Here is a 15,679-nt window from a genome sequence, read left to right as displayed (position 1 = left end):
CTAGAGGGCCCTACACAGTGCACTAAACACCCTGCTGAGGGCCTCTGTGATCAGAAAACGTTTATTGGAGCCTAAACTCCACATGAAAGATTAAGAAATATTGATCATTTATTTCCTGTGTATATGCATAACATTTACATTACATAACTGCAATTAATACATGACTCTTTTAATGGAGAATGTGTGTGAGTGTTTGTGCATGTGTGAGTTTTGAAAGATTTGCTCAGATTAACAAACCCCCCCAGTTTTCCACAATGCCTCTTTGTTAGTGGAAAACAGATTAACAGGTCAAGTGACCGGAGTTGTGGGCGTCCCTGCTCGATCTTTCCCGTCTTTAACGGTTCCGGTAAAGACGTCAACTCCCGAAACATCACACGCTGTGAGTAGAGTTGCTTCTTTCTTACAAATACAGTGTTTCAGGCCTACAGACCAGGATTTGATATGATGGACTTGCATTCTGATGTTTTCTGTTTCTCTTTTAATACTTCTCACATTTGCTTAATTTGACCCATGCATTTGAATATAACTGGCTTGATGCAATTAGTTTAGGTGCTGATGCATGCTGACTAACATCTGATTCAGCCAGTGCTGCGAATGCATGCATGCATGTGTTTCCTGGTGTAGATGTCCATGCTTATCATCTCTAGTCATAGTGAAAGGTCAGTAGAGACTGTGATTGACAGGCAGTGAATGGTCTTCCTGTCCAGAGGGGGCAGAGATGACGGTGACATACTCACGGCGGGTGGCAGATGCGCGCCTGGGCACCTTTTATCGCCTGCTTCTGCGATGGAAAGGAAGCATCTATAAACTATTATATCGAGAGCTGCTGATCTTCACTGTGATGTATGGCACCATCAGCATCACATACAGGTAAACACGGATTATTCACTTTCTTTACTTGAGACAAGCTTATAGTGATGGTACAATGGTAAAGTAATGGTGTTAGATAGATATACCATAGTGTTTTGATATGTACCATGGTATTAAAAGACCTACAAAAAGTGCTGTGTTTTTAAGACACATATCACAGTAGCATTATCAAGTACATATGTTCAAGAATACTGTGGACCTTACAATAGTAGTAGCATAGTATTCTGGAAGTATATTGGAGTAACATGTATATGAATTTCAGTAGCATGTAGCAGTACCATGATTGATATCTTATTTGTACTTTATGTAAGGTCAAAATTTATATGGTACTTTAAAGAAAGGTATTTTAAAGAATACCATAGTAAAAAAAAAAAAAAAGGCATTACATAAGGCCATGCTACATGTCCAAAAACATGATAATACTTTGATATACTATGGTCCTAATAAATTATATACCAAATCCATATACCATGGCATTTTCATATTTTGAATTTACTGCAAAGATACAGTATGGTACTACCATTGGTACATCCCTAAAAACATCCTACTACCATAGTACATGTCCTAAATGTTTCAGAGTACCATAATATTACCATCACTTTACCATGGTATATTTTTTTTGTAAGGATATTCACTTACTAAACGGTACTATCTATAGTACTGCCATAAAGATTTGGGACATGGCATTACCGTGTTTATTTTTTTTTAACATTTATTGTACCATATTTAGTAGCACAGTATTGCTGAAAGTAAATTGGAGTGACATGTAAATACCATTATACATTCATTTCAGTACCAGTGGTTGTACCATGGCACTTTTTTAGGTTTGAACTGTATATGGTACTCCAAAAGCAATTTCAAAGATTACCATGGTAAATAAAAAACATATTAATACTATGGTGTTTTAATATGTACCAGGGTACTACAGTAAATGATTACCATATTTATATATATGGCATTACCTGCCATGGTACATGTCCAAAAAACATGGTATTACCATTGTACCATGTCTGAAAAGCATGATAATACTATGGTACTTTAATATACTATTGTACTAAATGATTAACAAATCCATATACCATGGTATTTCCAGCTTACTGTAAAGAATTGATTGGTTAACTATAAACATTCACCATAGCAGTAGCATAGTATTTCTGGAAATATATTGGATTACCATATAAATACAGTAATTTCAGTATCAATGGTGTATTTAAAAGTACCATGTGATACCATAATTTTACCATGGTCCTTTAATATGTACCAGGATACTAAATGATTACCATATTCATAAACAATGGCATTACCTATGGTACATGTCCAAAAAACCTGGTACTTTGATATACTATGGGACTCAAGCGTGTGTGTTTGATTTTGGGTATCATGTTTGATCAAAATTATTGCTGGGGACAATTTAGTAGTCACTGGATATTGATAGGGACATGTTCCCGAGCATCCCTAATAAATTCTTCGCCCCCTTGATAGTACTAACTGATTACCAAATCCATATTGTCAAGTTACTGCAAAGAATTGAATGGATGGTGCATCTCTAAATTCATAATGTTACTGTGGTAGCATCAGAAAAAAAACATGGTAAGGGTGTTTTTTTTAAGTCTGTGCAGATTATTGTTCAAATTTTCTTTCAGTCTACAGTGAGTTATACTTTAATAGTTTTAGTTAATAAATCACCAGTTATTGAAATATGCACTCTTTGATTGACAGGTGTATTCTGACTGAGGAGCAGCGCAGGATGTTCGAGAAGCTCTCCGTGTACTGCGATCAGTACGCGCAACTGATTCCAGTGTCGTTCGTACTGGGTAAACGTGATTTACAGTAGTGCTTTTTTGGGATTAAAACAATCAATTCTTAACTTCTCTCTCTTCCTGCAGGTTTCTACGTGACTCTTGTGGTGACTCGTTGGTGGGGTCAGTTCGAGAGCATCCCATGGCCGGATCGCCTGTCAGCGCTGGTTAGCGGACACATCCGGGGCGCAGATGATGGGGCCAGACTCGTCCGCAGGAGTCTAATGCGTTACGCTAACCTGTCGGGCATTTTGATCTACCGCTCGGTCAGCACCGCCGTCTACAAGAGGTTCCCGACCATGAGCCACCTGGTTCAAGCAGGTAAACTGAGATTCAGGCCAAGTAATGTGGCCTAGAACAGCGATTAAAGCCATGTTTTGTGCCGGTACCCTTCAGTATCTGGGATTTAACCTCAAAGAGGAAACAGGAAGGAATTACAGCCAGATTCCTAAGAGCTTTGGCTGTTGAGAAATAGTTCACACAAACATGTAAATTCTGTCATAATTTACTCAACCTCATGTTAAGTCACTATTTATACTGTGCTGGACTGTTTTATTCTATACAATAAAAGTGAATGGGGCTGTGAAGCTGCAAAAATGACAAAAAGCACTGTAAACGTGCTTTTGTGCCATTTTGGGGGGTGGGGGGCATTGTAATTGTACCAAATCCTTGTTAATGTACTACATAAAGTCTGTAAGATTGTACCTTTTACATCCTACACTGTAAAACAAATTCCGTAAAATTTACGGTAAAAAAACGGCAGCTGTGGATGCTGGAATTCTATCGTAAAAAACAACATTTTAGGTTTTACAGTTTTAACTTAAATTTACAGTTAAACACCGTAATTTCATTATCTGATATATTGTTAATATACCAAGCTATTAAAGTACTGAAATCTGTTTTGTACCTTTGAAATGCACTGATGACCACCAAATGCAGGTGATGATGAGAAAGTCACATGATGAACCAAAGCCCATCACAAACAGCTTTTAAATAATAACATATATAGAAGGTGCACAGTGTCATTCACACAAACACTAAACACCATCATGGTGAGACTAATTAAACTGAAATATGCAATAAACATTAATTTAACAACATTAGATGTAACATACAACCCTAATAAACATAACTGATAAGAAAAAACTAAGAAGAAACATACTTATGAAGAAAAAACATCAAATTCAAACAAAATTTGAAATGCAACGCAGGGAATTCTGGGAACGCCTGTTTACGTTTTTTCCCTGTAAATTTTACAGGAACTTACCGTTAACCATTTAAGATGTTTTTACTGTAGCATTTTCACAGTTTTTTACTGTTAAAATCACGTTCATTTTTTACAGTGATAGTCTACATTTTAATATTAGAAACAGTAGGCTACTAATAGTATTAATTAGATGCCAGATATATTATGTATTTTTAAAGCTATGACTCTGGATAATTGAAAACATTAGTCAACCAAACAAAATATAATGTTGGATAATTTACTTGAGTTTCTGAAATTTTTTTTTATTTAATGTTATAAATGTGTCTATTTAAAAATATTTATTCATTAAATGAATTCATTATGTAAAAAATCTTTTGAAATAAATAAATTTCGGCCAGAGTTTTTGAACGTAGGCATTTTAATACTCACTGGTCACCATCTATACTGGCATAATGTAACATATACAGTCTTTATGGATCAGCAGCTGCAGGAAAGCAGGTTTAAATATTCTGATGTGATTGTGATTTCAAAGGTTTAATAGACATAGCGGAATCATCGTCATTTAGGAATAACATTGTGTTTGTTTGACTCGAGATATCAATCTTTTAATGATTAATCGTGCATGTAAATGAGCCTATAGCCTATGTATTTTTGTTCACTATATTGCTAAAAGTATTGAGACACCCCCTTCTAATGAACAGGTTAATTTCCATGAGTACAAATCTTAACGTTTTAGCATATAATGATATTCTAGGGAATTGTGTGCCTTGCAACAGTTTGGAGAGGACCCTTTTCTATTCTAACATGACAATGCCTCTGTGTATAAGGCAAGGTTCAAAAAGAAATGATTGATTCAGTCAATGTGGAAGAACTTGACCGGTCTGCAGAAAGCCAAGTCCTAATCCAAGCTGAACACTGGTGTGACTTTAAAAGGCTAATCCCAGCTGAATGCAGACCTTGAGTTAAAAACTCATCAACAAACACCAATGACTTGTACATGCACTATATGGACAAACGTATTGGGACACCCCCTTCTTTAGAACAGAAAAAGGCACTTCCAAAACTGTGGAAATAAAGATGGAAACATAATTCATGTATTTAAAAATTTTATTTCCATCTCTGTTGCAACAGTTTTGGAAGTGTCTAAACACAGAGGCATTGTCATGTTAGAAGAGAAAAGGGTCCTAACTGTTGCTATAAAATTAGAAGCACACATTTCCGAAGAATATAATTATATGCTTAAACTTTAAGGTTTGTACTCTTGGAAATTACTAAAGTAGTCAAACCTGTTCATTAAGGTGGTGTCCCAATTCTTTTGGCAGTATAGTGTATGCTCTTGGATCGCACACAAAATCAAGATCCATGATTTTGAGGATGATTTTTGGAGCTTGACAGCCCCTGATCACTGTATGATTCCATGCAAAGTCAACATTCTTCATTTTGGAAGAAAGTCAAATGGGTTGAAAACTCTCCTGTACTGTAGGTCTGATGACGGCTGAGGAACTGAGGCAGTTAGAGGAACTGCCCTCCCCTCATAATAAGTTCTGGGTTCCCTGCATGTGGTTTGTCAGTCTGGCCATGAGAGCTCGATCTGAAGGACGCATCAATAATGACGTCGCGATGACCGCCATCCTCAATGTACGTCTGTCTGTGTATATAGACTCATCACTCCTGTGATTCTGATTGTGTATGTGTTATAAATATCACTTTCTTGCGAGAATATTTCGTATAGAATAAAAATGTTTGGTTAATATCCAATTTTATTTTACCGTTTTAATGTTTGCCATTTATGATGGTATTTATCATAATAGAATACCATTTGTAATATATTCAAGAAAACTCATATATGCCGTGCTGGGTAGTAACTGATTACATGTAATCTGGATTACCAAATCAGATTACCAAAAATTGAGTACTCATAAATGGATTATACAGTATTACATTTTAAAATGTTAATAATCAGATTACAGTTACTTTTTATGGATTACATGATTACATATTATTCATAAAATCTTTGCTTGTCAAAAGCTTTGACAATGTTCACACAATATAGAATGGCCATGTATAATAATAATAATAAACAATTTATTGTCATTGTTGTAAAACAACGAGATTACATTAGAGCCTCAATCGACAGTGCAGTTTCTTAAAGTGCAAATACATAGAATGTAAACATTATAAGGTCCAACATGATCAGCAATAGCCCAGTATGTAAACAGGACAATACGACATTGACAAGGAATAAGTGTATGAGGTGGGGAAACAGTAATAACCAGTAATGATGTGTATTGTTGTGTGTGCTGCAAAGTCCAGTTCATAGTTAATGCCATTGTTGAAGAGTGGTACATAATGAATCCAAATTCAAGTGGGTGGAGAGGAGAGAGGGGAACAGTGTTTGTTCAGCAGTCTAACTGCCTGGGGATAAAGGCTGTTGGCCATTCTGGTGGTGCTGGCCTGAAGGGACCTGTACCTCCTACCAGAGGGCAAAAGGTGGAACAAAATGTTTGCTGGGTGAAACCGGTCTCTTATGATGTTGTGCGTCCTGTGCAGGCAGAGGGAGGTGTACACAGTAGAAACCTCCGGGAGGACGATCACGATGATTTTACCAGCGGTTTTCACCACCCTCTGAATCCTCTGCTGTTCAGCTGCAGTGCAGCTGGAAAACCACACTAGCAGCCCACAGGTCAGCACACTGTGAATTGCACAATTGCAGAAGTTTAACATGAGTTTCTGGGGCAATTTGGCTTTTTTCAGCTTCCTCAGGAAAAAGAGACGCTGCTGGGCCTTCCCTACAGCTAAAGTGATGTTATTGCCCCAGGAAAGATCCTCCGACACAGTGAGACCCAGGAATTTAAAACTGTTCACCCTTTCTACAGCCTCTCCATTAATGTAGAGAGGTGAATGTCCAGGATGATTTAATTTACGAAAGTCCACTGTAATTTCTTTTGTCTTTTTAATGTTAAGAGCCAAGTTATGCTTTTTACACCACCCTGCCATTAGCTCAGTCTCCTCCCCGTATGCCATCTCATTGTTGTTTGTTATGAGGCCAAGTTGTATCGTCTGCAAATTTAACGATGTGATTAGTGGGGAAGGAGGCAGAACAGTCATGTGTGTCAAGTGTGAAGAGTAGTGGACCGAGCACACAACCCTGAGGGGCACCAGTGTTGATGTATATGGTGTTTGAAATGTGCTCGCCCGTTTTCACACATTGAGAGCGGTCAGTTAAAAAGTCCAGTATCCAGTTACATAATACGTTGTTCAATTGAAGGTTGCTCAGTTTCAGCAGGAGTGTGTTTGGCCGGATTGTATTAAAAGCTAAACTAAAGTCAATGAAAAGCAGCCTAGCATAGGTGTTTTTGTGCTCCAGGTGTTTCAGAAGTATGTGAAGCACAATAGCAATGGCATCCTCCGCTGATCTGTTCTCCCGGTATGCAAACTGGTACTTTTCGAGAGCAGGTGGTAAGGCCTTTTTTATGTGTTTCATGACCAGCCGTTCCAGGCACTTGGCAGGGATAGGTGTGAGTGCCATAGGCCTGTAGTCATTCAGGCATGTGACATTGGCTTGTTTGGGGAGAGGAATGATTGTGGCTGCTTTAAAACATGCTGGGACCCATGACTTGGACAGCGACAGGTTGAAGATGGTTGTGAAGACCTCTGCCAGCTCGGCCGCACAGTCCTTTAGCACCCGGCCCAGCACTCCGTCTGGACCAGATGCCTTCCTGGGGTTGATGTTGCTAAGGCAGAGTCTCACTTCATGAAGGCTCGGGACAGGTGCAGTGTTGTCGTTGGAGGGCAGGTGGAGCAACAAAGTGTCCTCGTTCTCCCTCTCAAAACGGGCATAAAACAGGTTTAATTCCTCTGCTAGAATGGAAGCACTACTCACAGAGGCAGATGTTGTTCCCTTGTAGTCCGATATTGCCCTAATACCCTCCCACACCTGCCGGAAGTTTGTCGAGGTGTTAAAGTATAAGTATGGATGTAAATAATTTTGCGATCCATGCTTCTGAATTTGGGGGAAAAGCAATGGTAGGTTTAAAACAAGTTAGGTTAAGGTAATCTAAAATATTTGTCAGTATACATTACTTAAAATTAGTAAATTTATGATGTATGCACTAACTAAAATTTTTGTCATGTAATCTGTAGTCAGTAATGGACTACAATTTGTAAGTAATCTACCCAGCACCATATATCTGTTTGTTTTATTATTGTTGTGAACTAACGCCTCTGAACGATTCACAGAGTGGAGTCTGATTCAAAGCGCTAACGTAGTGAGTACGAGTGAGTACGAGTGACTTCGAGTCAGTTTAATTAATCTTTTGACTGAACTGTTTCATACGAATAATTTTTCGGGAATCGGACATCATGGCTTTCTCTGCGTTCGTTATTTGCAGGAAACATAGTGCGAAATGTAACGAGATTATGTATGACAAAATACACCTCATGATGATTAAGGCGTATGAACCTAAACTATACATCACCCTAACAGTTTTCGGTTTATTTTAATACTTATTTATTTTATTTTAAGTCGTGCATTCATTAACAGTCCAGACCCGTCTGATTTGAAACTGCTAACTTCAAGTTCAAGCAAATTCAAGGCTGTTTGATGTAACTTTTTGCCATTTAATTTTCATTTTGATATGGACATAGCAGAAAAATAACTCGTGGTTCAGTGAGGGAGTCAGTAACGGCTTCGAACGATTCACTGAAAGAATTGAGTTTGATTCAAACTGCTAATTTACAAGCGAGTTCACTCTTTTTGACTGAACCATTTCATATGGACATAACAGAAATGAACCCCTGGGGCCAGTTGTTCAAAAGTAATCTGATCGGATTTTGGCTATCGGATTGGATCAAATCTTGAAAATGGGTTGTTCAAAAGGAAAAAAAAAAAGATTCTGAATTCGGATTAGATCACAAAATTCAGTCTTGGTTTTGATCTGGTCCTCAGTTTGTGTTGTTCAAAATGTTTTAGTTAGATTGGGATACTTTTGATCCAAAAAACTGAATTATTCTATCCCAGAACAAAAATGTAATAAAACTTTAAAAATGGTCCAAAAAATACAACATTTGTAACATGTAATATATCCCCAAATCCCCAAACAGCTGTCAATATCAAACAAAAATATAATATTTAATTTAAAGTTTTTTTGTTTTTTTTAAATCACTGATTGTAAACTACATTGGCACAATCATCAGAGATGGACCAGTCAGAAGTAGTTATTTGTGTAAATGCAATGCAAAACTCACCCCCCCCCCCCCCTCCCCCCATCTAATTTTTTTCTTCTCCCATCACCATGTCCCTTTAGGGGCTCCATAGAACATTTATAATCCAGATTTGGAAATCTGAAAAACTGTGTATCTGGATCAGGGTGATGCAATCCAATTTTGCTTTGAAAAACCGGCACAAAAGTAAGATGGGTTACCTGATCCTGGATAGCAAAACATGGGATTTCCAAATCCAGATCATTCTGATCCAGATTAAACTTTTTGAACAACTGGCCCCTGATTCAGCGAGGGAGTCAGTGAACTAACGACTCTGAACGATTCACTTACTGAATTGATTTTGATTCAATCCGCTAATTTACAAGCGACTGAATGTTTCATGATTTTTTTTTTTTTTTTTTTTGCGTTTCGAACATCATGTAGATTTCAGAATCATGGAATTTCAGTAGTAAGATCTGTTATTCAGATGATATTTAACTAAGAACTCCATAATTCTCCCTGTGAGCAATGTTTTTTTTTTCTCTGGGTTTTCTCCTGGTAGGAGTTGAACACGCTGCGCTCTCAGTGTATGAGGCTGTATGGCTATGACTGGGTCAGCCTACCTCTTGTTTACACACAGGTTTGATGGTTTAAACTCATCTAGCTTCATTTACTAGTACTAATAATAGTGACAAAGACAGAACTAGCCAGACTATGGACCACTCATAACATTTCAGAGTTTCCTGTATAGATCCAAGCAAAATCTGAAATTAAATGAACTGAACTGACCAACTTTGTATGACCAATCAATATTGATTCATTTAGTATGATTAATCTCTGGATGGAATGGGAAATAATCTTTAAATGAACTCTAATTAGTTGGAATGACTAATAGTGACCTCTGATTGGTTGGAATGTGCAGCGATGACCTCTGATTGGTTGGAATGTGCAGCGATGACCTCTGATTCATTGGAATGTGCAGTGATGACCTCTGATTGGTTGGAATGTGCAGCGATGACCTCTGATTGGTTGGCGTGAACATTTGTGCACACTGAATGGTAGAAATGATTGATGTAAATGATTAATATTTTTTCATATTTTATTAATAATAAGAGTTTTTGTCATGCTTTTAAACAGTTTGTAAATGTCCTGTGCTCTCTGATAGGTTGTAACCGTGGCTGTGTACAGTTTCTTTTTGGCTTGTCTGATTGGTCGGCAGTTCCTTGACCCCGCCCAGGGTTTCCCAGGTCACAACCTTGACTTCTATCTGCCTGTCTTCACCTTACTGCAGTTTTTCTTCTATGTGGGCTGGCTCAAGGTGTGTTATTTTATTAGTGAAGTATCGCTTTACTGTCCCTAATAACTGGTTTTATTAAATAAAATTACTGTTTAGTGCTAAATAAACATTGCCTAATTATATGGAGTTCAATGCAGCTGACATGACATACACAAAACTTGGTTTTACATACAGTGAAACACCACTTTAATAATGGTTACATCACACTGATGTAATGTAGCTACATCGTCTTTAACAAAAAGTCAGAAAATAATTGCATTGGTGTGTTTTCAGGTGGCAGAGCAGCTCATTAATCCGTTTGGGGAGGATGATGATGACTTTGAGACGAACTGGCTGGTGGACCGTAATTTACAGGTACATCATCTTCCCCACTAATGACATGTTTCTTGATCTCCTTTGTGTCATTCTGTCTTGTCTTGCTCTGAGGATTTGTGTGTCTGGTTGTACAGTCTCTCTGGTAAAATCACCTCACTTGTGTCTGTGTATTATAAGGTGTGCTAAATAATTTATTTGATTATGCATCACGGGCCAAAATGACTTTCTATAGACATCTGTTGGCTGAATTACAGCATTGCAGTTTTCAGTTACTGATGCCATTGTAGAAATACTCTTGCAAGCCAATTTGTCACCCAATATTACTTTATTTTGCACCTGAATAAATATAATAATATATCTAATAATACAATATATTTTTATTTATATATATATATATATTTAGTATTTTTAGTGCACTTTTTTTTTTTATACCTGCATCAAATCTTTAGTTTTGTGTCACATGAGCCAACATTGCAGGATTGCAAAGGTGTTAAACATTAATATTTCTCCTTTTTGTAAGCACCTGTGCTTATACAAACATAAATAGATGTGTCTTTCCCCCAGGTGTCTCTGCTGTCAGTGGATGATATGTATGATCTGGTTCCTCTGGTTGAGAGAGATAAATACTGGGATGAATCTGAACCTCAGCCACCTTACACAGCTGCCAGCGCTGAACACCGCAAACCCTCATTTATGGGATCTGCTTTGGACATCAGGTGACACACACATCCTAACACACACACACACTTAAAACCACTGATATACAGCTACAGCACACACATGCACATTTTGGGTACACAAACAAAATTCTGTCAAAACTTGCTTCAGATTTGTATACAATTTTTTTTTTTGTATATTCTCTTGATTCTGTAGCCACTAAAAGTGGCATGAAAAACAACTTTTATTTTTTTTACTTCTGTAATGTGAAATTTCTAAGTGAAACAAGATATTCAGCTGAAAATATAAACCCCGTCTATATGTAATGTGTTAACAAGTAGAACAAGGTTAAATAATTGAAGGTTAAAAAATTATGATCTGGGGTTTTTTAATCAATACCAGATACTGATAACAGTAATTGTAATGTAATTTATTTTTCTTATTTATTTAAGGCAGGACATGTGATTAGGGTAAAAAAAACCTCACTGATTGATCAGTACATTAAGACAATTTTTTTGTGTTACATGTTTTCTAAAATGTTATGTTTAAATATGCAAATGAGGCATCATCTATTTAAAGGGATAGTTCACCCAAAAATGAATATTCTGTCATTAATTACTCACCCTCATGTCATTCCAAACCCGTAAGACCTTCGTTCATCTTCGGAACACAGATTAAGATATTTTTGATGAATTCTGAGAGCTCTCTGACCCTCTGTAAACAGAAACACAACTGAAATGTTCCCAGGCCCAGAAATGTAGTGAGAACATCGTTAAAACAATCAGTGGTTCAACCGCAATTTTACGAAGCTACGAATATACTTTTTGTGCGCAAAGAAAGCAAAAATAATTTGTACTTACCATACTTTATTCAACATTTTTTCTCCAACGAGTTACCGTCTTCCACCATTATGGAGAGTACCACGACACATGCGCAAAATAAACAAAAACATGACTGTGTATTTTGGATGTTTACTTTACACTAGACATGTCATGAAAGCAAAATAGCCCAAAATAACAAAACTGACCAGTGAAAAAACAATGGTTTGCATGTAGTGCCTTGCCTTAATTTATTGTTATTATTAATGCTGTCAAAGGATTAATCGCGATTAATCGCATCCAAAATAAAAGTTTTTGTTTACATAGTATATGTGTGTATGCTGTGTATATTTATTATGTATATATAAATACACACACATGCATGTATATATTTAAGAAAAATATGTTACGTTTATATATTAAATATATTTATATATAATATAAATTATATGAATATACATATATACATGTAAATATTTTCTAAATATATACTGTATGTGTGTGTATTTATATATACATAATAAATATACACAGCACACACACATATACTATGTAAACAAAAACTTTTATTTTGGATGCGATTAATCGCGATTAATCATTTGACAGCACTAATTATTATATGTTGGTGTGGAATAATATTACGAATTTAATAGAAATAGAACTGTCAAAAAGTACATTTTTATTTCATGGTGACTTTTAACCAAGTTGCATAGATCAGTAAAAATGAGCCGCTCTCTCTCTGTCTCTCAGTGTTACCAAAGAGGAAATGGAATTCCAGCACAATCTGGAGCAGATTAAAGAACACGAGGAGGCCAATCATTCCACTCCATTTCTGGGCAGCTTGAGTCGCATTCTGGGTGTCCAGTCGCCCAATTTCCCCCGCTCGACCCCCACATCCCGAGTCTCCCTCCTGCGGCGACGTCCCCGCGCCCCCTTCTCTCGCTTCCCCCTTTACCTCCATCCCGAGAGCTCTCCGATGCCCAGCCACGCCCGGAACGCTGACATGGAGGATGCATTCTCATCCATGCCTCTATACGAAAGACCCGGTTTCTACAGTTGCCCTCAGACGCCCATCCACTGTGTCCCTCCGTCCATTCCTCGCCCAAGACCACGAAGAGCACACGGCGACAGCTCCAGCTCCCTGGCGCATCCGTTGATGGGCTCGCAAGTCCTGGCTCCACCCGACACGCCCGCGCCTCCTTCCTCAGCCTTCCCTTGGGTGGGTGAAGACAGGGAACATTCGGGTCCCGCTTTCTCCTTTCCAGACCCTGTGCCCGAGCTGTTACCCAAAGTATGGCCGAGTCAAGGGTTGCCATTGCGCCGCCCCCTGCCTCTGCGACTCTCTTTGGAGACATCCCCATCTCCATCTACACCCGAAAGGGTGTTTTCTTTCACTCCTCCATCTTGGTCACAAGCTCAAATCAACACCGCCAGTTCAGGGAGTGTGAATGCAGCGGTGACTTCAAACAGCAACAACAACTTATGCAATGGCGTGGCAAACAACCCCTGGCCAATCAGCAGAAGCACCACTGCAAGCACAGCCAATCCCGTCAGCCCAAGCCCCACGGCGACTCAGCAGACAGCCAATCAGCACAACTCTGCCAACGACTCTGGCATCTCATTGGCTGAGGGAGATCTGTTGGGTGCTGCGTTGAAAACGAAGGAACAGCTCTGAGTTAGGTGGAAAATACCAGCTTAGACCAGCATGGATTCTCTCCAGACTGGTTTAGATATGTTTATCTTTGCCTTGGGTGAGTGAAGATACTGAACATTTGGGTCCTGCTTTCTCCTCTCCGGACCCTGTAGCCAAACTGTTATCTAAAGTATGCCTTAGTCAAGGGTTGCCACAGCACCTGGACACAACCCAATCAACATTTATACCAGAGAGGGTGCTTTCTTTCACCCCTCCATTTCGGCCGCAAACTCAGATCAACACCGCCAGTTCAGGAAGTGTGAATGTGGCCGTGATGTCAAACAGCAACACTAACCTGTGCAACGATGCGGCAAACAACCCCTGGTCAATCAGCAGAAGCACCACTGCAAGCACAGCCAATCCCGTCAGCCCAAGCCCCACGGCGACTCAACAGACAGCCAATCGGCACAACTCTGCCAACGACTCTGGCATCTAATTGGCTGAGGGAGATCTGTTGGGTGCTGTGGTGAAAATGAAGGAACAGCTCGGAGTTGGGTGGAAAATACCAGCTTAGACCAGCATGGATTCTCTTCCAGACTGGTTTAGAGCTGGTCTAGCATGTTTTTGCCTACATTTAAGACATTTTAAGAAACCTCAGTATCAAAACGCTTTCCAGGGTTCTCAGAAGCGGAAGTCGTCATAGCTGGGTAACCTTCTGCCCCAACAGCAAAAGAAAAAAAAATACATGGTAGACTTTCTGACATTCTAAAAGAGGAAAAAAATATTGAGAGATTGATTACGTTGAGAAGTGAGGAAGATGTTAAATTGCCATCACTCCTTTAGCTGTTGTATTAGAAACACTCATGCAGAAACTAGTTTTAAGTTAATGGCAAGGTAATAAAACACAAAGCATAGTGCTTTTTACAAAATATTAACATTTTAGAATAACTTTGCTAGATTTATGATGTTAATAACTGTGGAAAGACGTCATCATAGTTTGTGAAAAGGGTAATATGCATAAGTTGATAAATTCCATCAATCAAACACAGAATTTGACATGGTTTCCAGTCATTATTATTATTATATTTTTTTTTATTATGTTGCTGTACAGTATGTGGGTGGAGACCGGTCATATAAATCAGTAAAATCAATTGAACTTCTCCGTCTTGTCTATGTAACTCACATGATACGGGTCATGTGATCTCCACTGTCTCTCTCAATGGTAGTTAATCGGGATTGATCGCATCCAAAATAAAAGTTTTTGTTTACATAATATATGCGTGTATACTGTGTATATTTATAATGTATATATAAATACAAACACATGCATGTATATATTTAGGAAAAATATGTTTATATATGATTTTTTATTTCTTTGCATGTTTGTCACACTTTAATGTTTCAGATCATCAAACAAATTTAAATATTAATCAAAGATAACACAAGTAAACACAACATGCAGTTTTTAAATGAAGTTTTTTTTATTATGAAGGGAAAACAAAATCCAAACCCACATAGCCCTGTGTGAAAAAGTGCTTGCCCCCTAAACCTAATAACTGGTTGTGCCACCCTTTGCAGCAACAACTGCAATCAAGCGTTTGCAATAACTGGCAATGAGTCTTTCACATCGCTGTGGAGGAATTTCCCACTCTTCTTTGCTGAATTGTTTTAATTCAGCCACATTGGAGGGTTTTCAAGCATGAATGGACTGTTTAAGGTCATGCCACAGCATCTCAATAGGATTCAGGTCAGGACTTTGATTTGGTCACTCCAAAACCTTAATTTTGTTTTTGTTCAGCCATTCAGAGGTGGACTTGCTGCTGTGTTTTGGATCATTGTCCTGCTGCAGAACCCAAGTGCACTTGAGCTTGCGGTCACAAA

General features: G+C 38.2%; 1 protein-coding gene across 3 annotated transcripts; it reads left to right on the top strand.

The window, feature by feature from the left end:
• The first annotated feature begins 245 nt into the window (after nucleotides 1-245).
• best1 (bestrophin 1) lies at nucleotides 246-14,984 on the top strand. Of its 3 annotated transcripts, none has more exons than XM_058767609.1 (10): nucleotides 246-379; nucleotides 708-870; nucleotides 2,590-2,684; nucleotides 2,757-2,990; nucleotides 5,360-5,514; nucleotides 9,641-9,718; nucleotides 10,244-10,396; nucleotides 10,649-10,729; nucleotides 11,255-11,406; nucleotides 12,916-14,984. In XM_058767609.1, exons 2-10 carry the CDS (start codon nucleotides 719-721, stop codon nucleotides 13,838-13,840), a joined length of 2,025 nt encoding a protein of 674 aa, XP_058623592.1. In that variant the 5' UTR covers nucleotides 246-379; nucleotides 708-718; the 3' UTR covers nucleotides 13,841-14,984. The 3 variants fall into 3 exon arrangements, with proteins under 3 accessions (XP_058623592.1, XP_058623595.1, XP_058623594.1); XM_058767611.1 differs by having other exon boundaries at nucleotides 256-379; nucleotides 684-870; XM_058767612.1 differs by lacking the exon at nucleotides 9,641-9,718.
• The last annotated feature ends 695 nt before the right edge of the window (nucleotides 14,985-15,679 follow it).

This window comes from Onychostoma macrolepis, chromosome 25 (assembly GCF_012432095.1).
Source record: "Onychostoma macrolepis isolate SWU-2019 chromosome 25, ASM1243209v1, whole genome shotgun sequence".
Lineage (NCBI taxonomy): Eukaryota > Metazoa > Chordata > Actinopteri > Cypriniformes > Cyprinidae > Onychostoma > Onychostoma macrolepis.
This window is presented reverse-complemented; position numbering and strand designations above follow the sequence as displayed.